This window comes from Convolutriloba macropyga, chromosome 7 (assembly GCF_964194025.1).
Source record: "Convolutriloba macropyga chromosome 7, txConMacr16.3, whole genome shotgun sequence".
Taxonomy (NCBI): Eukaryota; Metazoa; Xenacoelomorpha; order Acoela; family Convolutidae; genus Convolutriloba; species Convolutriloba macropyga.
In genome coordinates, this window is record NC_134474.1 from 29,192,532 (window position 1) to 29,220,287 (window position 27,756).

General features: G+C 33.5%; 1 protein-coding gene across 2 annotated transcripts; it reads right to left on the reverse strand.

Annotated features, from left to right (window-relative positions):
- Positions 1-1,358: 1,358 nt before the first annotated feature.
- LOC142342189 (uncharacterized) lies at positions 1,359-24,806 on the reverse strand. Of its 2 annotated transcripts, none has more exons than XM_075393416.1 (7): positions 24,295-24,806; positions 21,506-21,838; positions 19,773-19,948; positions 19,222-19,356; positions 14,746-15,043; positions 2,402-2,586; positions 1,359-2,040 (listed from the first exon to the last, which is right to left on the reverse strand). In XM_075393416.1, exons 1-7 carry the CDS (start codon positions 24,737-24,739, stop codon positions 1,414-1,416), a joined length of 2,199 nt encoding a protein of 732 aa, XP_075249531.1. In that variant the 5' UTR covers positions 24,740-24,806; the 3' UTR covers positions 1,359-1,413. The 2 variants fall into 2 exon arrangements, with proteins under 2 accessions (XP_075249531.1, XP_075249530.1); XM_075393415.1 differs by having other exon boundaries at positions 2,402-2,589.
- Positions 24,807-27,756: the final 2,950 nt, after the last annotated feature.

Here is a 27,756-nt window from a genome sequence, read left to right on the forward strand (position 1 = left end):
GTACTTAATGCCAAATCAATAGCAGTACTAGGCAAGTCTAATTCCAAGTCTAGGTATCAGTACTGATTCAGAGCTGTGATCATAACCCTTGGCCAGACTTGACAAGTCATAATCAAACTCTTGCTTGTCCAAAACGTGCAAGTCTAAATCCAAGTCTTGGCCAAGACTTGTCAAGTTTTAATCTTGGTAGGCAAAATACGTCCTAATACGTCAAAAAATCCGAAAAAACGTCAAAATTAACCGGTGTTAGAAACAACTATAACCCGATTATTTTTAACACTAGCAATAACTGAGGGCAACATATGTTTACGGGAAAGTTTGAACTGAGGCACATTTATTAGTGATTCCTGTTCCGACTGATTTGTGATTCGAGTATTTTGTACAAGAATAGTGTCAACTTTCACTTGGTGAGAACAGCAAGAGCTCGGGGGGTCATCTGGGGACCCTCACAGTTGCATACCTTCTAGCATTTGGGCCTCCGTTGGAATCGTTCGACATTTGGTTTACCGGCACTTAGTGATTTCGCCTAGTTTTGAGGCTGAAACGGCTAAAAAATGACTGAAATTGGATCAGAGCACCTGAAATACCCACAATTGGCGCTGAATAGACCCGGGCGCTAATATTTAGTTTGGCATGCTCCGGCATCGTTTTTTAACGAAATCGCGAAAATCGTGGCACGTTGGAAAATTTTTTGGAATTCGAACTTCTCACTAGAAACTTTTTGAAAAGTTGGCTTTGACGTTGGGAATCAACTTAAAGGTGTTACCGTAGTCTTGGCCATGACTTGCCAGTTTTGTAAGACTTGTTTTAAGACCTGCCCAGTACTGAAAAACGAAATAAAACTTGGTTCGGTACGTGCTAATTAAACAAAACTTTTGATAGAGCGAAGAGCGATTAATTTTTGTCCGCAAAAATTTGAATGAATCTCTACCTAATTGACATGGCACAAAAACTCTGCGAGACAGACACAGGCTCGAAAGTCTGTTGTCATCGATACTAAATTTTGCTAAGCAAACTATAGCAGATATCAAATCATTTACTATGAAAATTTTTTACCACGCTTTCTGAATGGCAGACGGTTATGAATTTCAACGGTGGCAAGAGCTTGATGCGACAACTGTAGCATACCTGAACAGTTTGACTGCTTTGCATAGGTTCAATTCATAGCAAAGAGTTATGTTTCTGAAATCTTGCCCGTCGCCAGAAAAACTCCTGTTGTTTCTAACTGTTAAAAAACTCTACATTGTACCCTTCCAACTTCCTGGAAATATCATCTTAAAATCTTCAATGTTCGACCAATGTGTTTTGTATAAAGCTAGCATTTTCTTTACTATTACAAAAAGATTTTGCCATCGTAAGTTATCACTTGAATTGATTCGAAATTATCGTGGGTCCATTCTTGTTCTCTATAAATTACTTTTTATAATAATCTGAAGGCAGCATGAAATTTTCAGGTTTGAACATTCCTGAAGTATGAACAAAATTTTTCTTTATAACAACTCCATCCTTCCTCGTTCCATCTCTATTTTGAAAAGCACTTGCAAGGTTCCTTCGTTGAACTTGGCCCGAATTTGAACTTTGACCTAGATTCAAGCGCTGAAGAAACTCGGGTGCCCTCGAAATCAACTCGTCGGTTTTACCAGACAAAATTGTTCGTTTATCAGAACGGTACAATCGGCTGTTTGTTCCTAACTGAGACGGCAATTTTGATCTCTCGCTGCTACCTTGTGTTGATTCAACAATAACCTCTTTTGTGAACGTCGGTTGCGAACTTATATTTTGCAACTTGAGAGGAATTTTTGGGTCTGGGACAAACGGAGATTGATCTCTGAAGATAGTTTTGACCTTGTGTGTGGATCCATGTGAGGAAGCTTTGCTCGAAACAGAATCCTTGTTACTGTCCGGGCCGCCAAAAATGGATGCTGTTCTGGTAGGAGCTTTAGATGTATGTATTATGAATGACTCTTGACCCCAATTGACCTTGTATTGTCTTCCCGAGGATGGAATAACCTGTTCGTCAACTGTCTCAGAAGAGGTGTCCTATGTATAATTGCAGCGGTGAAAAAGAGTAGAAATTTTTGCAATATTTTGCTATTGTTCCTTCTATGAGTTTCAATTAAAATAAATATTGTTGTCCTTTTTATTCGAATACTTGATCACTATAGCAACCAGAAATGATTTCATCTCAATCATTCCAAATTTTAATTTTTTGGGGGAGACAACGAAACACTTTGGAGAAAAAGAATTGAAAATGCATCTCTAATTTCTTAATACTCGCAAAAAATGTGAAGCAATCTTCTGGATTGCAACCCTCCAAAATTTCAAACTTGAATTAAAAAAATGTGAATTTTGCTGCCAATGACAAACAGAGCGCATTGTGAAAAAAACCAAAAGTTTTTACTGCTGGGGAGCTGTGTCGACGATTATTGAGAGTGTTCGATGTCTCAATGCTGGTCTCCGAAATGTGGCTTGTTGTTGGGGTGGGTGTGATGGCACGTTCTCGTGATGTAGAAGTTCGGTCCGATAGGACAAAAGCTGTTCCACTGCTGGGCTGAGAAATTGAACTTTTAATAGTTCTTGCAGTGTCTGCTAAAACAAAATTACTGTCGTTTATTATGTAAAAACTAATAGAATGTGTTTGATCTTTTCAATTGGGAAAGCAACGCCAAAAATTCGCCAAAGGCTCCATTTGAGAAGTTGACTTAAGACAGTGGTATTCGTTATGAAGAGACTTTATGTTGATTTTAATGGTCCGGGTTGGCAGTGGGTTGACCGATATTGGCCGCAGTTGATCATCCTGTGACCGAAAAAATTCGTGGTCGACAATTTGTCGACCAAAAAATATGATTTAAAATATACATGAAAAAGCGTTCTATCGAAGATTTAGGTAGCCGTATCATCTGGAAAAAATACTGCTGGTCGACTTTTGAAAATACCCTGTTAAACCATGATCGGGAAAAAAGACCGTGGGGTGATTTACGAGAAGTCCAAAGCGTGGTTGACAAATTTTTTGCATGAAAAGAACTTGGCAGATCAATAGCGGGTATAAAGAGATCGTGGTCGACCGATACTGGGAATCAAAATACCAGGGATCATTCTCTGACAGTCTTGTTTTGAAATAGAAGGTGGTCTTGACTTGACCATTTTAGTAAAATTTAGAAATTGATTCTCGATCTCACAACATAGAGGAACAAGGAGGCTCGTTAATGTGCGTTTGCACATCAAGTTCCGACTCGAGCTGATCTACATTTTTGAATTAATTCTCAACCAAATGAAGAGATAACCAAAAATAGATGTTTGTATTTTAAAAAAATCGTTTCACAACCAAACTACTAATTCAATTACATAATGCCATGCATCATTACAGCGCTCAAAAGATCTGCCAGTAAAAAGGCTATGAGAAAAAACATACAAAAACTTAGCCGACTAAACGTCGGAAGAATTGCTCTCGAACGACTAATGGGAGTTCTAATCAATTGCAGCCGGCTTCAGTCGGGGGGGGGGGGAGGAGGGAGGGGGAGCCTAAATGGGACTAGGAAGTTCAATAGTGGGCTTCAATTAACCACATTAGAGGTTAACATATACCACTATTAAGATTACCACTAAGTAAAAAATGACACCGGTTTTGGCGCACTTTTAATTTGATTTTTTGTATTAAATTGCGGCCATTTGAGCTCAGCTTCTTGAAATTGTGATTGAGAGAGAATTTTAGATCACGCGAAACGCAAAAAGTCAAGGGCGTAAAAGTCACTCGAAAAGTCAAAAATGTCAAGCAAAAATTTTGCATAAAAAGACACACACGTTTACAATAATTGCTATGAACTTTTTTTCAAAAGCAATTAAAAGGAAAACTACAAAAATTAATGGCAAAAACTAAATATCTAATTGTAAAAGTACCTAGTAAACAACATTAAAATGCACTCAGATAAAACCCTAACTGCCCAATTTTTTTGTCTTAACTATACAACAGATAACACTTTTTCTTAATGAGACTAGGTAGCAAGCAAAAAGAAAGAATGATGAGGCGAAATTCAAAAATGTATGAACATTTTTAAACCAAATAATTTCAAACGTCATAAAAATCATTAGCCTTTAACAAACTAATTCTCGATAAGTTTACTAAAAAGTTACTACAAAACAGATAGAACCTGTCTTTGGTTAAACTACGCCATAGAAACGGACTAATGATGCAGAAAAGCTCAAGAAATTTCGAACAATCTGCGAAAACCCAAATTATTGAAGCCATTAAAATCAATAGCTATTATCTAAATATTAATTTTTAATTCAATTGTAATCTATATTAATTGAGCTAAAATTTTGCTGAACGATTAAATATGTTCACTCGGGCCTCATTTGAAAGTAATTGGGCTCTGTTACTACGCAATTGTGGTAGAAGAGAAAAAAATATGGACAACTCACAAAACATTTATGAAAACGCATATTGTCCCACAAACAAAACATCAGTTACGAAATAATATCGAAAGAAAGTTCACTTTTTGAATTCCAAGGAGTTGGATGGGACCTCTCAGTGTTGAAAATAAGTTAAAATTGAAGAATAGAACAAAAAATATACAAAAAAACTATACAATTAACAAAAAACGAAAAAAAAGGAATACGAATAATATCATAAATTTTAAGACCATTCGCTATGAACTCACTGCAGTGAGTAATAACATTCATTCGATCCTCAATTAGAAGCTTATGAGACGCCTCAGCCTTTTACGACTAAATAAAGAAAAAAAACAAGCAAAAAAGCAAATTCTGAAAAAAAATGAGACAAAAGGTTCGAATCCATTAAAAAACAGTTTTTCAGTACAAATATTTCTATTTTCCGGCAACTTGTTAACAACAATATAATTCTTCTTTTTTAAATATAAGACTTTAAAAAATCAACAAATATGAACAAAACTTTTAAAAACACGAAATATATCAGAAGACCCTTAGTATCAGCGACATTTAATTCAATAGCTTTCAACGGAAGGCAATAAACACGCTACGTTATGCTTCAATAAGAAGAGCATTTTTTTAATTGTGGACCTGTCATCAATATACCATTCATCATAAATTGTTGACCTGTCATCATAAATTGTTGACCTGTCATCAAAAAAGCTTTATCACACTAAAAACAAAAACAAATACAAGCAGAAAGCAAAAAACACTAGAACAGTGCGAGAACAAAGTGCCAAAGCCAATTAAACTACGAGCTTTTCTATGAAAACTTCAGCCTTAATATTTTAACATTTTCTCTGAGCCAATGGGAACCATCAAAATTAGGACCATGAAATAAAATTCCTAAAAGAAACAAAACTATCAAAAATTTATCCAAAAATAAAAAAGGTATGAAAACTCGTCGCATCGAAGTCATAAAACCAATAACTGAAGAAAAACCGCCAACAAAGTTTATTTTGGTAGAAATGGAAAATTTTGGGTGTATGTCAATACTGACACTGACTTAGAGTACGCAAAAATAAGGTCAAGATTGGTTAACTTTCATAAAAAAGTTTCCGATAAATTAATTTTATAAAGTATTAACGGCCATTATCTGTCCACCCAAAGCACTAGATAGGTTCAATTAATGCTCCTTAGGAAGACTATTGTACTTTAAGTGATCGTGTCTAAGACGTAGGACTTCAAAAATTCAGTAAAATCTCATAAAGAAAATCAAAATTTCAATAAAAAATACGAAAACTCAGAGTCGGAGCTAAAAAAAATAGGAGCGATTCCTTGAAAGCTTAATTCCTGTTCATTGCGCATGATTGGACTGTAAATGAGGTTTGTAATTAACGGAACCTCGATAAGAAAGGCGACTATTCTCTTACTGACATAAAAAAACAAAAATGAGAAAATTTTTCTAAAAAAACAGCTCTCAAATAGAATTCGATTTCTTTGGTTAGTAAATTTCCGAAGGAGTCCAGAACTAGTCTTTTTAATCGTCTTTCATCTATTAGGAACATCAAATTGATGCATTTTTAAGCGTGAAACGTAATTTTGAATTCAATTTTTTGTAGAAAAAATGTTAGTTCGCATAAAAATTTCGTTAAAAGTGAACAAAAGTGAACCAAATATCCCGTCTTCATTGAAACTTTTAGCCTCGGTAACTCCTCGAAGAAAACGAAGTTCGAAAAAATTAAATTTCGAAATCTACACTGGATGAGCTTTTTAATGATACCACTCACATTTTTCTATGATGAATATATCGATCGGCCGAAATTGTCTGAACAAAAAAACCCATTTGAGTATATATTTCCTCCCCGCCCAAGTGGGGTCAGAACAAAAATTTTTATCATTTAATCATTTCATAACACATTTAATAAGTTAAATCCTGGCCCAATTTCAGACACACTGATCGTTTCTGCGTTTTTTTTTATTTTCGTTTTTGACAGGGAGATATCGAGGTTTAAAGTTTCGAGAAAATAGATTGAATTCCGTTAATTTCATTCACTTTTTTTGGGAATTTTTTACTATAATTTTGATAAAATTTGATATAATTTTTCATGAAAATGTTGTTGATTTTACGTTTAAAGACAAAAAATAGTGTCGGCTAATTTCATTGAATTTTTTTTCTCACAAATTCCGGCTAAATATTTCACAATTTTCAGACTTTTTCATCAAAAACAGCACGAAATAAGTTTCTTTAGTCCACTCTGATTAAATTTGCAGGAAGTTCACGCCCAAACACCACTAACACAATCTTTGTAGACTGACAAGGGGGCTAATTCCACTTCAACTTCCGTTGAGAGCGCTCTAAAAAATAAAACTTTGCCGTTTTTTGCCAATTTATACGTTGATTATGAAAAGCGCAGCATTTATTTTGATTTTTTAACTAACAAAATATCAGATCATTCCTACTTGTTTTCTAGACTTGCAGCAATTTCTTTTATGATCATCACACAATTCAGTAGATTTAAAAAGATGGAAAAACTAAATAATTTTAATTTAAAAAATCATCGAGAAAATAACAATATCATGAGAAATAGTTTTCCAGCAGTTATGTCAATAACTTTTGTAACAAACTGCCCAAAAAACTACTCCATATACCTTTTTGAATTTCATCGCATTTTCGCAATTAAAGAGTTCAGATTTCTGCTTTTAACCTCTGTTTTGAAAGACATAGAAAGTTAATGGCTTTGTATTGAACAGTTCCCTGACAAATTCATACGTTTTGTGGCACTAACGGTCACAAAAATTGTACATCATATGTAATCCCATAGGAAAAAAATTTTGATTGGGTATCGATTAATTCGTTTATAATATGTTGTCTCATCAGATCTTGTACGATGTGAATTCTAGTGAGGGGATGATTGTTATAAATTGTCTTCTCAGATCTGTCAAGATCAAAAATCTTACAAAATATATGTTCTGACCCCCACTTTAGTGGGAAGGGAGGAACTATATACTCAAATGGGTTTTTTTGTTCAGATAATTTAGGCCGATCGATATATTCATCGCAGAGAGTTGTGAGTGGTATCATTAAAAAACACGTAAATCCTGGAATAAGTAATTAAAGAGATTTTTTTCTACAGGGAGTTATCGAGGTTTGTGAATATTCGACAGATTTTATTCACTTTTTCTGTAATTTTTGCTAAACTTTGGAACAGTTTTAGAAATATTAATTAAAATAAGTTAAAATTTTTAACAGGAGAGTTTAATTGTTACCGTTAGAGACAGAAGGGCGTTGCCTTGATTTTAATTTCTTTGGCTAACAAGTTTAATAATTTCAAAATTCAGAATTTTATATCAAAAATTGGACAAAATATCTTTTTTGGTCCACTTTGAATAAGTTTGCCGAAATTGGAGATCTATGAACTGCTGACACAATCTCTCTGAACTCCAAAAGAAGTCTAGTTGAAACTGGGTGCCCCATAAAAGCCTTCTGGAATTAAAATTTTGCGTTTTTATACAAATTTAACTCATAAAAATACAGTATGCATCATTTTTAAAAAAAAAACATTTTAGGTATTTCACTCAACAATTGGTCTAATTCGCAACAATTTGGAACAATAGGGCCGTTTTTTGAGCTCGCGGCAAAATCAGGGGTAGGTTTGACATTATGATGGATTCTTAAACTCATAAAACGCCTTAAACTCTAATTTGTTGCTGCCTTTTTTTTCAAAATTTTTTGCTTTTGTTTTTTAATGTTAATAACCGACAACATTTTTATTCGCGGCTTCATTAATGACAGCGCCCATTTAGGTAGAAACGAGGCTGAATGTATATGTAGGCTGATTTCAGAGAACCTAATGTTTTGCATTGCTTTGAAGATGAGTTTCAAAAAGCTTTAAATGAATTCTTGTGTTGCCTTAATTTTTTTTTCTCTTGCACTCCGATTAAAACGTGTAACTAACCATTTAAAATTCCAAATGGCTTCCTCAGGAGGTGTAAGCGGACCTATACCGCCCATTTTGTTGTTGTCTAATGTATCTTATGTCATTGAATATTTTGTTACAAGGAGACTTCAGTATATTTTAGAATTTGTCAAAATTTTTACAACATTTCTGTCAATTTTGAGCTTAATCGCAGTAAACACAAGTCAAATTTTCCGTCGTATAGAGCACAAACAAGTTTTGTGGCATTTTTTAAAGAAAGGTTTCTTGGTTTTGGTACTAGGAGTATTCATAAAAAAAATGATTTTTGTGAATAAATGCCCATATTTGCTTTTGTTTGTGATTCTTTGGTAAATTGTCACATTACTTAACGATCTAACAAAACAATTTTTACAAAAATTGCAACTGAATCTATTTTTTGTTTTCTTAACACATTGTTTGAGGGCAGTGACATCATACTCTTGCAGAACTTTTTTATTTTTGCCATGTATTTGTAGTTAGCTTTTGTTATCGTATGCCAATTAATGAGTATTTAGTTTCCAACTAATGATACATATGATAAAAAACTATTTTAACAACTGATATTGATTTATAGCTAATGGTTTTATTGACCTTCAAAATTTTATTTTATTCTCCAACTTCTCCCTTTTTGTTCTGGTTTTGTTTTTTTTTCGTATTTTAAAATGTTGTATCATTTTCCTAACTTTTTTAACATAAACATTGAGTTTTCTGTTGTTTAAACGTTGTTACTGATGGAAAATGTGTCTTCAGGAAATCCTCTCTAGACAATTTGTTTCAGAGGAATTTTTCAAATTTTGATACTTTTCATTCTTCGTGATTTTTTGCTGTGATTTTGAAAAATGGGACTTACAAAAAGATCGTTTGATGTTGAAAGGAGACGCAAAAAAAGATTGAATGTTGTGGCCAATAATTTTTTATAAATTTAATGGCTTCAACACAGTGGTTTTGTAAAACTGTCTGTGAAATTTTTTATTTCAGCTTGTATATGATGTTTTTTATAGTCTTATGTTTTACTTTCCCTAACAAACGGTACTTTCAGTTCTCGAAGAAGTTGGAAGAAAAACTGTATAAACTTTAGTCGAAAGATTATTTCGGATATGAGTTCTGAAAATAAGTTTTTTTACAGAAATACAGTGGGTTTCTGAGATTTGCTAATTTTCTTTCCGTTAACTTGAAGCTTAGCATTTCTATAGATAAGTAAAATCCTTTATCTAATGAACTACAATTTGCTCGATTATAGTTTTAATTTCCTCAAATGGTTTTTGTTCTACGTACAACCAGTTTTCTTAAAATATTCGTGATTTTTTCGTTTTCGCTCATTTTTGTAGGTTTTTACCTTCTTTTCACAGTATCACAACAATGGGCGGCCCTCTGGTCATTTGAGAAAAACGCAATTAAATCATTTTAAAGTTTTTAGTAAACATCTTATTATTTTTTTCGCTAGATTTTCGTGCAAATTTTTTCGTGCAATTTTTTTTCTTTTTGCCTATATTTTTCCTTCTTTTTGTAGTCGTATGACATGTTCTGGATAATTAAAGTTCTGAATTGCTCTCTAGAAGCTATAAAACAATCTAGTAACGATTTCATTTGATGCATAATGTTTCTCATCTGTTTGACATTAATTGTTTTCAAAAAAAGCAACGTTTCTTAAACTCTGCCCTTTTGCTCCTTTGTTGTGGATTTGATACCACGTCGCTTTGAGGAAAAATCTCACGTTATATATATGAAGTAGAAATTTTTTTGGTACAAGTTTTTTCTGATGCCATTTTGATTTGGTTATTATTGGTTTTCAAAAAACCGACAACTGGTTTTGGTCATTAATAGTTGTAATTAATATTTGTGATTATTTGATTGTTATCGCCGTTTTTTCTGGTAGTCATATTATGGTAGTCAGAGGTCACATCCGGGATCTAATGTAGATTTTTTTATTTTCGTTTAGTTGTTTATTGAACAATATGTTGATATTTTAATTTTTTTATCTCATCCTCATTTGGTAGAGAACTAAGTAAAAATTTTAGATGATTGGGTCGGAACTTTATGTGCAAACGCACATTACCGAGCCTCCTTGTTTGTTTGTAAGATTGGTCGGGCTGGCCTTTTGTCATGTAAAAATTTTTCAGATATTTGAAAAAATTTACTAGTAGGCATCTTACCAGATCTTACATTTTAAAAATTCTATAGTTCAAGGTAACATAGGTTTTTCTGGAAAAAGCCACCTAGTTAGTTCAATCAGTAAACTTATCTCGACACAATATTCCATTGGAGAACTCTGGGAAAAATGAGTCTCTTTACTGTTTTTCTTTAAAATTTGTGGTTTGCCGAAGAAAATTTGAGTCCAATTCTTTTAAAAATTTTCAGCATCTTAACATTTTCCTTTTTTGGTACAATTTTCAGGAGCATTTCATGGTACATTTGATTTAATGAATTAAAAAGTATTTTATGAAATAGATCTTGCAACAACAAAGTTAATGAAATGCCACCGAGAAGTTTTGTCTAATGCCATTTTGATTTGGTTATTAATGGTTTTCAAAAAACCGACAACTGGTTTTGGTCAATAATAGTTGTAACTAATATTTGTAATTATTTGATTGTTATCGCCGTCTTTTCTGGTAGTCATATTATGGAAGTCACAGGTCACATCCGGGATCTAATGTAGATTTTTTATTTTCGTTTATTTGTTTATTGAACAATATGTTGATATTTTAATTTTTTTTATCTCATCCTCATTTGGTAGAGAACTAAGTAAAAATTTTAGATGATTGGGTTGGAACTTTATGTGCAAACGCACATTACCGAGCCTCCTTGTTTGTAAGATTGGTCGGGCTGGCCTTCTGTCATGTAAAAATTTTTCAGATATTTGAAAAAATTTACTAGTAGGCATCTTACCAGATCTTACATTTTAAAAATTCTATAGTTCAAGGTAACATAGGTTTTTCTAGAAAAAAGCCACCTAGTTAGTTCAATCAGTAAACTTATCTCGACACAATATTCCATTGAAGAACTCTGGGAAAATTGAATCTCTTTACTGTTTTTCTTTAAAATTTGTGGTTTGCCGAAGAAATTTTGAGTCCAATTCCTTTGAAAATTTTCAGCATCTTAACATTTTCGCTTTTTGGTACAATTTTCATGAGCATTTCATTGTACATTTGATTTAAAGAATTAAAAGATATTTTTATGAAACAGATCTCGAAAACAACAAAGTTAATGAAATGCCACCGAGAATTTTTTGATGTCTCAATTGAAAATCAATGAATAAAAATTTCAACTTTTATCACAGCCTCCGTTTTTTGCACAATTGTGTTCGTTTATGTGTTTTAAAAAAGCTAAATCAAGCTTAAATTAAAAAATACAAAGAATCAAGCAAATGATAATGGAAGCTAATTTATTATCAAGCATTTTGAAAGAAAAAAGATATTGAATGGCAGTTGGGAACATACCAAATATTCAGTATAAAAAGTCTGAAAATTTAGTGAAAACAAATTGTCTTTTTAAACTCGGAGATCCTTTTTCTCTGTTTGTTTATTTAATTTAAGGAAAAGATTTTTTTAGAGCTCTTTGTATCTCATTGAATCCAAAAATGAAGATAGATCCCATATATCTGAAGCAGTTGAGACACCTTCAATTAGTTATAAAAGTTGAACAAGTAATCAATTGAAAGTTCCCTTTGAAATATACTGTTTCTGTTGAAAAATGGGGTTTAACATTTGACTTTTAAAAACGATTAATATCTGTTTAACATGATTTGTTTAACATTTATTGTTTAACATTTGACTCTCATGATCTATTTGTTTGTCTGGAACAAAGTAAATAGATGACTAATTGCACTTTTTTGGGCCACGCGATCTTCGTAGATCGGTATTGTTTTGCGCTCCTGCTTTTATTAAATACACATCTGACAAAGTTTGCTTCGCTTTATAAACCTTAGCCAAAATTTCAACATTTCTATTTCCACTAAATCTCTTTGATTTTTGTGGAATTATTGTTCCGACCCCTCTCTGAGGGGGGAGGAACTATATACTCAAATGGTGTTTTTTGTTCAGACAATTTTGGCCGATCGATATAACAATCGTAGAGAGTTGTGAGTGGTTTCATTAGAAAGCTCCCCAGTGTAGAATATGGAATTAAAAAAGTTTTTCATTTTCCGTTTTTTATAGGGAGTTATCGAGGTTGAAATTTTTGTGAATATTAGATGTAATTCAGCTGTTTTTGTTCACAGTTTTGACCAAATTTTCGTCAATTTTGATCAAATTTTCGTCGATATTGCTGAAATATGTTAAAAATTTTAACTGTAGTGTTGTTTATTTTATCTCTAAAGATAGAGGAGGGTTGCTGAACTGTTCGATCCTAGTTTTTTGTCTTAAACTCTTTTCGTCGAAATTTTTTTTGCCAACTTGCTTTATTTTTACTTGGACTAAAAACCTTTAAACTGCAGTCATATTCTTCTTAAGTCCAAAAAAGAGCTAGTTGTACTACCGCTGATTTTAAAAGTATTCTGGAATTATAACTTTGCCAATATTTTGCAAACCTAAAGATGATAATTATATAAAATGCATTATTTGTTTTTGACAAACCGACAAATTTTGTATAGAATTAACCTATTTTGCAACCACTCCATGAATTGAGTGTTTTGTTAGACGCTCAGCAATATCTGGGCTGATCTTGATCTCACCATGGTTCCTCATGATATTTTCTTAGATTTTAATGGGGCGCGACCTTTTTTTCAAAAAATTTCCGCTATGTAAATGCTTTTTATGTAAATTAGGGACCAAACAATGGAATCACGGCTCGATTAATGACAGATACTGCTTACAATAAACGAGCCCCATCGAGAACATATTATGGTTTCAGAACAAGGCAGATTGTTTTTATGGCTCTGACCAATTGTTTTCGTTAAAGTTTTATGGACTTCTGGCGTTTTGTTTTCATTGCGTCTTTTCTCAAGATTTTTGTAGTTCACTATCTTAGTGTTCACAATCAAAGGTCCAGTTAAGTTTTAGAAAGTATAAAGGACTTAGACATTTTCTTCGGTTGTTATCTAATGCCTGTTATCACTTTGAATATAGTTTTTTTGAGAAAATGTCGGTTGAACTTCGCCCTTCTTTTTAATTATTTCTCTCAACTATGGTGACAGTCTCAGTAAAAATAGGCGGAAACCAACTTGCTGTGATTTAGAAAATAAGGTCGTTAAAGATTTCAACTAATGGTTTCCTTATTTTGGTACTACACGTTTTCAATTTTTCTTTCATTTTTTATCATAATTGCTTATATTATGAATTCATTTTATTTCCTGCTCGAATTATCACATTATTGAAAAATCAAAATAAAAAAGGCATTTTAGGGAAAACCTACAACGGTAATAGTGTATCTGGATATGTTTTTTAGTTTTTTGTTGAATATTTTATGCTTCTTCGGCTGAGACATAGTTATCTCGCAAAACTTTGTGGGTTGTTCTGATCTTGCCTAATTTTGTCAATCTTTTCGTTGTGGTACGACATATACCCGATATATTAATTGCTTCCCCAAGACATATAACTCAACCTAGTTAATGATTTTAGTTTGTAAATTAAGATTAAAAAAAATTTTCACCTGTCTCCTTTTTGCTTTTATTTTTGTCGCCCTGTAATTCAACCTCAATCATGAGAAGTTGCAACTACTTTTGTTGATTCAAACTTTTTTCGAGTTTGGTTATACGTTGAGACTAATTGCTTCGACCATCTAATTTCATAAAAGTTTTCGAGATTTTATACTGTTCAATTTTTTGGTTTTTGTTATCATGTCTAAGTAGTCCTTTTATTAGGACTAATTGATGTTAAGATTAATGAAAAATGATAATTTACAGTTGTTGCAGGTAACAACTTGTAATTATAGTGCCTTGAACAGCGTCATGTCGTAAAATTGTTTGAAGTTTTGGCTTCCTTGTGAATTTGCTTTTTTGTGGGCTCGTGACATAGTCTCATTATTTTATTTACAGGCCCAATTGGCTTCCTGAGCTGTTGAAACTTAATCCATCGCTTTTGTTGTAATTCTGAGTTTGTTGTGGTTTTTGAAAATATTTCTTTTTCAAGAATACGTTTTGGTTTTTGCGCTTCGTCTGTCTAAAATAGTTTTTCGGTCGATTTGCAGCTCAGTCTCTGTAAACACAGGTCACAATCCATTTCCAATGAGCTATGATTTATAGCGACTATAACTTCAAACACTCGTTTCTTGGCTGTGTTACTACTGTAGCTACGAGAATTGATAAAATGTTAGATTATTATATTTTTACATTTCAAAGAATTTTCGGTTTCTTTTTAAATTATAACAATAATCGTTCAAATCTAACCTCTGAGAAGTACAGTGGATGTCAGTCTCTTATTTTATGTCTCTTTTGTGACATAAAGTAAAATATAAAAGTTTTAACCTGGTATACGCTCAACGGAAAGTGTCATCTGCACACCTGCTTCGCGCATTTGGTTATTAATCATCAATTCATTCTTTTCCTCTTCACTTAACTTTGCTTGATCTGTCGACAAAAACCACTGAGATTCATCATCAGGCGTGAGTTGCAGACTTGTCGTGTCCGAGTAGGGGTATTCGTCACTGCTTACGTCAGTAGCGGACATGTTGGTGGTCAGAATGCTCATTTCTGATATGACAGAGATCTCTGGTCGCAGGTAGAATATTGACCTGATTAAGCTATCCGTTTGTATGCTCGATATCTGCCAAAACACTGTCATCATTATTAAACTAATGTTTTGAAGATTTAACCTTTTAAGTTCTTGGATTGACGAACTTGATCTGACTTTTAACACATTTGGTTATCACCAAGAATTCACAAGTGTTGCGCTATAGCTTGACAAAAAAGCCAGGTCTCATGGCAAGTCCTGGCTTGCGTTTGGCAAATGTGATTGGAGTAGACAAGAGTAGGCAAGTTTTGATTAAAGATCGGTGAACTTTTCAAATCGAACTTGTGAGGACGTCATGTATCCCATGACTGCTATTTGCAAATTATTTAAAAATTACCTCAGTTTATGATATGTCCAAAATGGGTGGTTGCCAAGAAACGTTGAAAATAATCATTTACTAGCAACTTTTTGCAGAAACAAAACGGGCGTGGCAGTAGATTATATTTTAGCACAATGCCTGATAACTTTTTCCTTGATTCCCCATAAACCAAGTTTGCTGAAGAAATGATGTTTCTTGAGTTTTTCTCTGCTCAATTTCCAGCTATTTGCCGGCAGACCATTGAGCGGAATGATTCGTCTCTTTAAACTTGAAAACCTACAAATGAGCAAAAACGAAAAACTGTCGGAAGGTACTCGAAGATCTAATGGAAGAACCGAAGGGAAAACAATATTTCGAAAATAATATACATTTCAAATTTAATTAGAACACTCAGCGAAAAACTGATTTGAAAAAGAACTAAAAAATTAAAAATTTAAAAACTTTCAAAAATAAAAACTTTCTCTAAGGCATGTTGGAAAAATAATATAATAAAATAATTAGGCGAGCTGTTCAAGGCCAACAAATCTTTTGTTGTAAAGATTTATGGCTACATTCATGGCTACACAAAATGGCTACATTTACTCATTTCTTTCTATCAGATTTCTTTAAGAAATTTTGAATACTCATTGTAGAGTAACAATTCAAAAACATAGAAATGCTTTACCTAGCCTAACAATCAGGAACAAGTTCATAAATCTCCAAATCAGAAGGCAGACCATTGGGAGGAAAGGTTTGTCTCATTAAACGTGAAAACTTACAGAAAACGAAAGCCGAAAAACTATCGGAAGGTACTCGAAGATCTAATGGAAGATCCCCAGAGGAAAAAAATATTTGAAAAAATAATATAAAGTTCAAATTAATTTAGAACACAGCAAAAAAATTGATTTGAAAAAGATTAAGTAAATTTAAAAATTGAAAATTGTCTCTACTGCATGCTGGGAAAATAATTAAGTAAAAATTGGGCGAGTATGTACAAGGCCAACAAGTCTTTAGTTTTAAAGTTTTGTGGTTGCCTTTATGGCTACACAAAAATGGATACATTTATCTCATTTCTTACTACCAGATTTCTATATTGGTTACTAACCAAAATGGCTACATTTATCTCATTTTGTTGTATCACATTTGTATATAATTAGTGCATCAGCTTAACATATTCAAGCCGTATTCAAAACAACAAAAATTTTTGAACCAGCCTTGAAATCAGCAACAGGTTCGCAAATCTCCACGTCAGCCTAGAGCTCATTTTCATTTAAAAAATGTCTTAAGCCATAGTGTAGCCCATTGAAACATAGAAAAAAAACAAAATAGATTAAAGATAGCGGACTGATGAAGAAGAGGAGCTTGATCAGTACTTTTGTCAATTTTAAGAAATTTGTATAACAACTTTGTTTTTCGCTATTTTGGAAGCAGCGGAAGGAAAAATTTTTTATTAATTTCACTGTACTGTTCACGTTTAACCCCAACTGAGATCTAAAGTTCCATTTGTCATTATTTGTAACATTGAGGACAATAAGTTAAAGAAAAACAGAACTTTAATGAAATCAAAATACCCAACCCTTCAGGGTTACTTAAATATTTCGAAAATTTTTTAATTTCTCGTGGAGAATTTCAAAGCAAAAACAGTTTAAGACGAGTTTTTAGGCTCTTCAAAGTATTCATAACTTCCGGCATTGCTTATATTCTTCCCAAATTTTCGGCTTTTTCAATCATTTTATTTGATTTTCTAATTTGATAACTATAGTTTTCATCTTCCGGGTTAAGGGTCACCGTCAATCAACGCAAATTTTTGCAAGGAAGCGGTGAATGAGAAAAGCTTCGTAAGATAAGCGGTGAATGCGGTGGAATTACATAAATCAGGCGGTGAATGTGGTGAGAAAACCTTTATCGCCTGGTAGCGGTGAAATTCATAACTTCACGGCTGAATTTAGCGGTGAAATTACATAAATTCACCGCTTTGAAAAAAAATTGTCCAAGTTATGTAAGATAAGCGGTGAATTCAATGAAATTACATAAATTCACCGCTTAACTTAATCGTGTACTTACATAAATTCACAGCTTAGAAAAATGTTAAAATTATGTGGCAACAGCAGTGAATGCGAATAAATTACACAAATTCACCGCTTAACAATATTTGGAACTTTTGTTAAGCGGTGAATTTATGTAATTTCACCACTAGAGTATGCGGTGAGTCTACATAATTTCACCGTATTCACTACATTTCACCGCTAAAAATTGAAATTTCACCGCTTATCTTACAAAAGTTCAACGCGTATGTTTTACCCAAAGGACAAAGGAGAGCGAATTTGATGTAAATTCAAAACAATTATTCGAGATTTTAGTGAGAGGTTCTTGAAGTAAGGACGGTAACTTGAAGTAAGAGCTGATATGTGGTGAAATTTTGTAAGTTCGCCGCTTACTTTAGCGATGAACTTACATAATTTCACCGACTTTCACCGCAAAATTATGTACTAAATTTGCGGTGCAAAACTTTGTTCGAACTTTCTCAACGATAGTTTAACAAATTTACTGGCACGCCATCTTTGCAGGCGACCTTTTGATTTTATGACTCTCCAGCCTTCGCCGGTATCAGCGTGGTATTTGCAACTCAATGAACGTAAAATGAACCTTGGAGTTGTCTCCTGCAATGTACAAACTTTGTAACATCTTTTAATACAATTTTCAACCTTTCCTTATCGATGGTACATACATTCGGCCTTTGAATTCCCCATTGTGAGGCAGATGGTTTCTGACACCTCGTTTCAGAACAAATTTATGGTAGAGTTTCGGATAGCCCTATAATGTGAAGCAACTGAATCACGCCGAATTGAATTTAATTGTTGTTCTCCGTTAATAGCTAACCCGGTTCGAGGTGTCACCGCCATTCAACGCAAATTTAAGTAAGATGAGCGGTAAATGCGAAAAATTTTGTAAGATAAGCGGTGAATGCGGTGAAATTATATAAATCAGTCGGTGAATGCTGTGCAAAAAATTACAGCCTGATAGCGGTGAAATTAAAAAACTTCACCGCCGAATTTAGCGGTGAAAACACATAAATTCACCGCGTAAAAAGTGTCTAAATTATGTGAGAAAAGCGGTGAATGCGGTGAAAATACATAAATCCACCGCTTAACTTCGTGGTGATTTTGCATCATTTCACCGTTTAGAAAAAGTCAAAAATATTTGAGATAAGCAGTGAATGCTTTGAATACAAAAACTCGCTGTGAAACTTAGTGGTAAATTTATATAAACAATAGGTAACATAAACTACAAAAATTTGAAACTGTAATTTTGAGAGCTTTCGTTTTTGCAAGTAGAAAGCACTTATTAATGATACTGAAATTATGTAAGACGAGCGTTGAATTTTTGTAACATCAACGCTAGGAAGCATTGAATTTTTGTAAGATCAACGCATAAAATTGGAAAATATGTAAGGTAAGCTGTGAAAGGTTGTTTTTTTTTTCACAGCAAATTTTGTAGATAAATTTGCGGCGAAATGCAGTGAAACTATGTAATTTCACGGCTAGAGTAATAAGCGATGAACAAACACAGATCCACCACATTTCACCACTAAAGCATGTAATTTCACAACTTAAAAAAGCCGAGAAATTTCATATTTTAGCGGTGAATTGTAAGTTCACCTCCTACTCTAGCGGTGAAATTACAATTTCACCGCATTTCATCGCAAAATTATGTTTAAAAATTGCGGTGAAAAAAAAACAACTTTTCACCGCTTATCTCACTCATTTTTCCGATTTTACTCTACCTGGGCTGCTTTTTTCCTCAATGCTAGCATCGATCACTTTCCAAATCAGCTCCTCAATCTACGTTCAGATTCATTTCAGTTTAAAATTGTTAACACTTAATGTTTCTATTAGATTCAATGTTTGCTTACCATATGTCGGCGTTCTAGGTGTCTGTATACAGTTAGGTAGAGCAGTCTGTACTGAAAGGAAGAGTCCACTATCCTCAGATTGCGACTCCACCTAACATCCGCCACGCATCCCTTGATATCCACAAATCTCTTTCGCTGAAAAAAAGTAGCTATCACATCAATCCACTTGCTTAGGAGACACACCCGTGAAGCTGGCTAGGTGCGCTTTTACCCCCGTATTGGCCTCTGTGATTTTTTGTTTCAGATTAGTACCCAGCCGATAACAAATTAGAGATCTAACTGAGTACACATGACATATACAGTTTGATTCTGATCTTCAGCTGTAACGCACTTAATTGTAGTTTAGTGAACGTGAAAATTAAGCTCTCAACAATATTCTAAAGTACGGTGAAACTTGACATGAACACACCAATTTCTGGTCAATTTTTGAAATGCTCTTTTTCCTACAAAAATTAACCGCATTCACGGCATTTCCTACAAAAATTTACCCAAAAACCTCGACCCGGGTAAGGCCTCGGCATATTCTATCCCTTCGAAGGATAGATTCTTACCTCGGCTTCTTTGATGACCCTGTAAAGCACGACAAAGAAACCAGACAGTTTGATGCCAGTTTTGCAGTGGATAAGGAACTTGGTCACACTTCTGTCCCTCAAATAGTTCTCCTTCACCAGCTTGTCCAGTGTTAACACCTGGTCCAGTATATAGTCGATCGATTCCAAAGTGACATCTTCGAACCGAAGTATAGTGCCTTGATCTCCAATATATCCGTTTTTGCCGTTTTGGCTTCCAAATTAGGTTGATAAAGACACGTTTTTGGGCAAAGCAATTATTTCGAATCTTCTGTGGACATAGCAGTGACACAAGAAGCAATTAACATAAAATTTATTTCCAGAATTTCTTTATTAGTTACACAAAAAAGATTTTAATCAAATTTCCGTTGACTTATGTCTAAATGACGCGCCTCAAAGAGCAACAGTGGACATCAGTGGTGACCGGACAATAGATCGAAAGGACAACAGATCGAAAACCGAAAAATTGGGACAATAGATCGAAAATTAATCTTTATTCTTATTGGTTGAAACTAAGCATTATTTGCGAGTTGCAATATAATTAACACATTATGGCCATGCCTCGCGAGCCATGGCCATGCCTTAGCGGCCCGTGGGACTTGATATGAATCTATCACAACCGAACAAAATAGCACAACATAACATGTTATATGCTGTATAATATATGAGCGCTCAAATCTGATTGGCCAATAGGCAACTTGAATAATTTAATTTTCGATCTATTGTCCCAATTTTTGCTTTCGATCTGTCGTCTTTCGATCTGTTGTCCTAGCACCGACATCAGTAACTATGTCGAGCAAATTTATTGGAGTAATACGTAGTAAATGGACGAATTATCAGCCAATCAGAATCGAGTATTCAAATGCGTACAGAAATTCAAATGCGTACGTTCTAAATTAATAAAATACGTTCTAATATACGTAGAAAGTTCCGAAAAAGTTCATTTAACCTAATTTTAAGTGAATATAACCACTATATGTATCGATTAAGCTGGTTTTCGGCTTAATATTTTTTGGTTTTCTAGACAATTGCCAATTGAATACGAACTGATTTTTACGTCAATGACATCAGACGAAAAACCTGTTAAATGAACAGCAAAAAATCTTGCCGTCTAAGTTCCACTTGTTGCTATGATCAGCGCTAATGCTTGTACGTTGTCTTGATATTATAATGTTTAAACGTTGCTTTATGTATGAAAAACGCCGTTAATTCACAATCGAACTACAGTGTATTTACTGAGTTAATATGGAGCAAACTAAACTTTTTGCAACTCAACGCGATGATGATAATTTATGGAACAATTTCAGTCTTCCTTGCCCCACTAGAATAAGAAAAATACTGGTCAATTAGAAATTCGTAATGATAAAATAGACCAGAGGTTTATAATTACCACAGACTTCGCTTGAAAGTAATTAAATTTAGATTGTAACTCTAGTCTGTAACCACTACGGGGGTATAAATCCTTTATCTGAGCAAAAAGCGTTAATAGTTCCGGTTGCAGGACATTGCCTACTAGGAACAATCAAATGAAACGAGATGAATTCTTGACTATAATAGTTTTTCATCGTGTTGAGCAATGTGAACAAAATCAAAGCTATTGTTAAAAATTTTCAAATTTCACAACAATAAAAAGAAACGCTTGAAAACTGTCAAAACGCAATGTTTTTGGGTCGAGTTTTATTTCTAAGCAAGTTAGTATTATAAAGACAAGGCACTTTTTGTTTCCAATGTGGTAAGAAACACGTTTAGTTGCAAAACCAGACGTCTCACAGCAACATTATCACGCTTCTTTAGAATCATTTCACGACAGTTGGGCGCAACCTCCTCCCACGATTTACCCAACACGTGAAAATCTTCAACATCAATGAACCCTTCTTCATCTGTAAAGTCAGGATAGTATTTAAATGAAGCCTTTGGATCTTTTCTAGGGCTGTCTTGTGATGTCAATAGCGCAATTTCTTCTGAATCTGTAGTGACTCGAACTACAAGTCGAATGTTTTTGTCAAATATCACGTGAAGGAAGTCGTTAACTGTTGATTTCATAGGATCTAGGAACGAAAATTCATAAAACTACGTATGAGGACTTGATTTTTTTTAGCAAGCTAGACTAAAAATTGTTTTTTTAAACTCAGCAATCACACTGGGGACTCGTCATGTCAATTTTGATTAAATTTGAACAATTCAAACCGACAAAAAATCACACTATAAAATCGGTTACTTGAAAAATTTTTATAATTACGTATGATACACGAACTTTTTTTCTGAGGCAACCTAGACTATTATTTCTTTTTGTTTCATGCTTCTCTCACGCTTGAGATACTCCAAACCAGGTTTGGTTCCAATTAAATAAGTACTCGGTCCGCCGAAAGTTTGCTACTATAAAATTTGCTAACATGCTTTTGAATACATGAAAGTCTGGACATAGGTAATTTTGAATGCACAATAGACTGTGATTTTCTATGTTGGAGCGCACAAACTTTGGTTTCGAACGCGCGAAAACTTAAACACAGGCAATTTCAAACGCACGAAATTCTGGACATAGGTGCTTTCAGTCTGTGACCGTGTGGACATAGACAATTTTCGTCTGGAACGGTCTGGACAGATCTACTTTCTGTCTGGGACCTCAGATAGAGAACAATTGGGGAGTTATTTGTCAACGGGTAAAACTTGCTAAGAATTTAAAAGTCAGTATTGTCAGCAGAGTTTCTTATGGGAAAGCCCAAGTGATTGCGGAATTTTTTAGTGTAAGATCTGATAAGATGCTGACTAAGAATTTTTATTGTTTAAGATTTTATCAGATCCTACACAATAAAAGTTCCGCTTATGAGAACTTAAACGATAAAAATCTTGATAAGAGGAGTTTTTATCGTGTAAAATCTGATAAGACATCTTATAAGATAAACATTCCTCCTACCAGAATTTTTATCTTGTAGGATCTGATGAGAAAATTTATTCAAAAATTAAGCAGTTGATTCTCGATTTTTAAGACATTTAAACAGCATTTTAACACTAGATATATCCGAGATGCGAAACTTTGCCTTTTATAAAACAGTTTAACTTCTTTGATAAAGCGGCAGAATAGAAAAAAAAACAAAAATTGCTCTTTGTTAAATGAGAGTTTTTGTTATTCGAAGACTTTTTTTGCGAAAATATACTTTCTGACTTAATATTTGTGGCGAAAGTTCTGCTTACACCTTTTTTTAAAAACAATAAGTTGCGATTGTCAGTCCCACAATTTCCCTTTTTAATCTTCTAGAGTTCAAAATATGTTCTTTTAACTAGTTTTTTTGTTGCTAAATTAACAGGGTTTTTCGTAATAACGTCTTGCTTAATCTCAAAAAAAACAAGAGCATTTTTTGAAAAGTTCGCCAACTTGGCAAACTTTTTGATGGTTTCAAAAAAATTATCAAATTTGAGTGTTAGTTCTTTAGTTTGAGTATGCTTGAGATTAGATCTTTTGAGCTAAAAGCAACAACCACTTTACTAACAACATTGTAATCACAGACAAATTTTTTTTTCATTTAATTAAAAAAAAGCGTAAGCACTTTGATTCTTTTAAAGGTCTAACTTTTTGTCACAGTTGTTTCAAAAGCACATTTGTAGCATTTTTAGCATATCTCAACTCACAAATATCAAGTGTTTTTATCTGCCTATTCGATTATAGTTTTGAATTACCAGATGTTCTGTGATAATTCTGCTTCATCAGATTGTACTCCGTAAAAATGGTGTCTAAAGCGATCTTATTGGATAGCAATTTCTGTTGTGACCGGTCTTACACGATGAAAATTCTAACTTTTCAGATCCTACAGGATAAAAAAAAATTGATCTTATGAAATCAGACACAATAAAAACCCGCTCAGGAAACCAAACTTTACGAGTTTTTTTATCTCTCATGGTTTTTATAAGTCGGAATTTTTATCGTATAAGATCTGATAAGACAGAACTTTTACCGTGTAAGATCTGATAAAACAGAATTTTTATCGTGTACAATCTGATAAGAAAGAATCTTTATCGTGTAAGATCTGATAAGAGGAATTTTCATCGCGTAAGATCTGGTAAGACAGGATTTTTATCGTGTAAGATCTGATAAGACAGAATTTTTATCGTGTAAGATCTGACAAGAGAATTTTTATCGTGTAAGATCTGATAAGACAGAATTTTCATCGTGTACGATCTGATAAGAAGAGTTTTTATCGTGTAAGATCTGACGATCGTCTCATAAGATCTGATAAGAAAATGCATACCCTTACAGGCTATTAGTAAGACACTTTTGTAAGAAATTTGTCAGATCTTACACGATAAAAATTCCCGGATCACTAGGGAGAAATAATTGAATGTGCTAATTTCTGTTTCTAGGCTGAGGTGCGCGTTTGAAAACCAATCTAACTAAGCTCTAATCAAATTTTACGGTTTAAACGGCCGCTCTTGTTTGCTACTTAGTTCGGAATGTCCGGAACTGTCTTGATTCGCTCACCTCAGCCTGAGTTTTGTTAAATTATCCAACCTTGAATCATAATATACTCTTTCGCATACTCGTTGCTGGGTCCCGGTATGTAACTGGCATTAGCATAACCCATGCTTTTTGAGTGAAATTTGTCAACATGGTCAAGTTCCAATAATGTATGATCGAAAGGCAAATACTTGTATGGATACCGATTCTTGCCACGATTCACACGTAAAATGGCAATTTCTCTAGTCGGACATGGAAAATTCTCCAACAGCGATTCAAATTCGGCTTCTTTTGATGAATAGAAGTTGTCGGAAAACTCGCGATCGAACTTTTTAACCCAAATTGGGTTGCGGAAATGAAACACGGCATCTTTAAATTGTAATAAACAGATCTTTCGGTGTTTAGCTCGGAAGTACAACTGTTTTCGTCGCTGGTCGTTCAAAACAATTCCAATAGTTGTGAAGATCACTAAAAGTGCTAGTTTGATGCAGAAAAACATTGTTAAGAAGTTGTTCAGGTTTAAATCTTGAGCTTGATGACGAGCCTTAGTACTGTTCCAGCCCAATCTGTGACAAAGAACTGTTTGTTTACGATTAAGTGAAGAAAAATAAATCCAATATTCGTTTAATTTCTTAAATCTTATTTAAGGAAACAAGCTTAGAATTTATCTAACATTACAAAGAGGTTTTTGGCAACTTGCCAAAAGTTTCCTCGCTGGTGCTACATATAAATAAAGTTTTTTAATATCAGTTTGTGTTCGTCTGTTTTTTGGATCGTAATCAATGCCATTGTTAAAAAAGGGCTTTTTCGCTTTGCAGTATTTCAGGAAAAATATTTGATGAAAAAGAGCTTGATAAAAATTGGCAAATAGCCGGGTTGACAATCCTCATAAGACCTTTACTCAATTCAAAAATATCACATGACTTTTTGCTTTAAGTCTCTCTTTTTTGACCAGTTGCCGGGAGTCCAGATGTTATTGTGACATTTTCTACGTTTTCAACGTCTTTGGTTCTGTCTGGGTTAGCTTTTCTGTTCCGCTATTTGTTTTCAATTTATGATTGAGTTCCTGTGGACGGCTGGACATGGCTTTATGTTCCGAGTCCCGTCTTTTATATGATTTGGTATTTTAAATAGAGAATTATTGTCTCGTTCAAACTTCAGTTTTCTTCATAAAAAATCGCTTGAGCTTGTTCAGACTATGCTTTTTTATTCTTTGGTTTTAATTTTAAATCCTTTCTTTTGAGCTTTGGATTCGAATAAAAAATAAAAATTCTCTTTTCCTGCTGCTAGAATGCGAACGCCAGATGTCATTTCTTTTTTACTTTTAAATTTTTGGCTGTCATGTGTTTTCCTTTTGCCTTATCAACGATATTTTCAGCTATGATGTTTTTTGGTCCTTTTTTATTTCAAGATTTTTTTTCTTTCTAGCATCTTTAAATCACGATCTTTTCTGAACACGATGTTTCGCTGGTTAATTGCATTCAGCCAGAATTATTTTAAAAATTCTAATATGTTTGAAAACTTTATATCATTTTGTAAAACTTATATGTTTAAATCTCCAGAAACACAATGCATCATCTTAAATTTTATCCAATCAGAATCGAGTAATTAGAATACAGATTTAAATGCGAAAATGTGTTTTTCGGCTTAATTTTTTTTATTTTTTCAAGACAATTGTTGACTGGATACGAACCGATTTGACCTCAATGACATCAGGCGAAAAAAACCTGTTAAATGAACATCAAAAAATTTTGCCGTCTAAGTTGCACTTGTTGTCTTGGTCTTACTAATGCCTAAGCGTTACTTTATATATGGAGATTAAACGTCCCGGGCAATGATTGATTAAATTCCCGGGCAATGATTGATTAAATTCCCGGGCAATGGAGATTAAATTCCCGGGCACTGATTGATGGAAGAAATTTTTGGCCCTAATGATTTCACGGAGAGTTGCGCCCTAAAGGACCCAAAACCTGGTCAAGACAGCAACTAGTTGACACCCAAGAGAATTTTGGATGACGAGAGGGATCAAGCCAACAGTATCCAGGGGGACCTTATAGATAACCATCGATTCAAAGACCCGTTAAGAAAGAGAAATTCGTTCTTGGACTTGATCCTTAACTTTACGAGATTGCGTTTTATTTGTTAGTATTACAGTTTTCAATAATTTTGTAAACTTTTTCAGTTCCACACCTTCTCATACAAATTTAGGGTTGCAATTTCTAATTTTGAATATGAGGCAGACTATAGATCCCAGAAGTGAATTTTCAATTCAAGCTGGTTCTACTCTAAATCACTAAAATAAATTTCTAGATCCTCAAATTTCCGTTTTTACAGATTAAATTCTTAGTCAACAAATGCCGTTGGTCATACAAATTATTTCCGATTTTTAACGTTCCATCTTTTTTTCGATTTCTTTAAAAAGAGAAACTATTATTTATTAACAAGGTTAAAAAAGGGAGATGTTCAGTTTTGGATAGTGACTAATTTTTCATTTTTTTGAACATCCTGTTATCAAACTGAAATTTAGAGGTTGTAACCAACACGCAAATGGAGCACACTGAAATTTAAACTCATAGTTCAAAAACCGAAGAGTCAAAAGGCAAAAATAGATTAATGATCAATTGAAATTGCACAATTCGTAGATATGTATATATTTTTTTATAAATTTATGCTAATCTTTGGTTAAAAAATTGTCCGTTATCTTGTATTAGAAAACCAGTCTACTTTCTACAAATCTGTTCGAATCTAAAAGAAGCACGATAGCGAAAGTCACAGAGCAGCTTGTTCTTAATTATAAACACTATACACAAATTTTTAATAGTATTATTTTGGTCTCAGTTGCTTGTTTTAGACATCAAAACAGAAATGCTTTAGGAAATCGCAGCATTTAACTTTCTATGCTGTGTAATTTTTGTTTTGAACAGAAAGTCTAGGTCCAAAGAGTTTGCAAGATTTGCTTGTCATCTTCTACCAAAAGTTACAATTCGTTTTCTAATATTCCATTTATTGCATAAAACAACCCAAAGTTCAGAGTATCATATTTAGCATACTCAGTGGCAATAAAACAAAGTTTGTAGGGAGAAAAAAACTTTGAGTGAAATCTTAGATTGTATAAACATGATAGTGCATTTTTCGATTTTACTGAACGACACTAAGTAATCCTTTTGGATGATAGGTGCAGCTTTTTTCAGAAAAAAAGGTGCAGATCTTTTTCCGATTTCTTTATATTTCCCGTACAGGCAGCCGGTAATCATTTATTTTTTGCGTTATCGATGAGCATCATAGCTTTTGGATATTTCTTTAATAACAGGGTTACACAATTTGTCGATATCAGTTGCATGATATGCACCTACAAAATTTATTTTTACCAATGCTGTTTTAATAAAAAAAATCACTCACAATTAAAATTTATTGCAAGAAAATGTGTATGTCAAGTCCGTTTTAACAGGGTTACACATAGCTTGTCAATATCATTTACATGTTGTTTCTAATAATCACCCACACTTGAGAATTCAA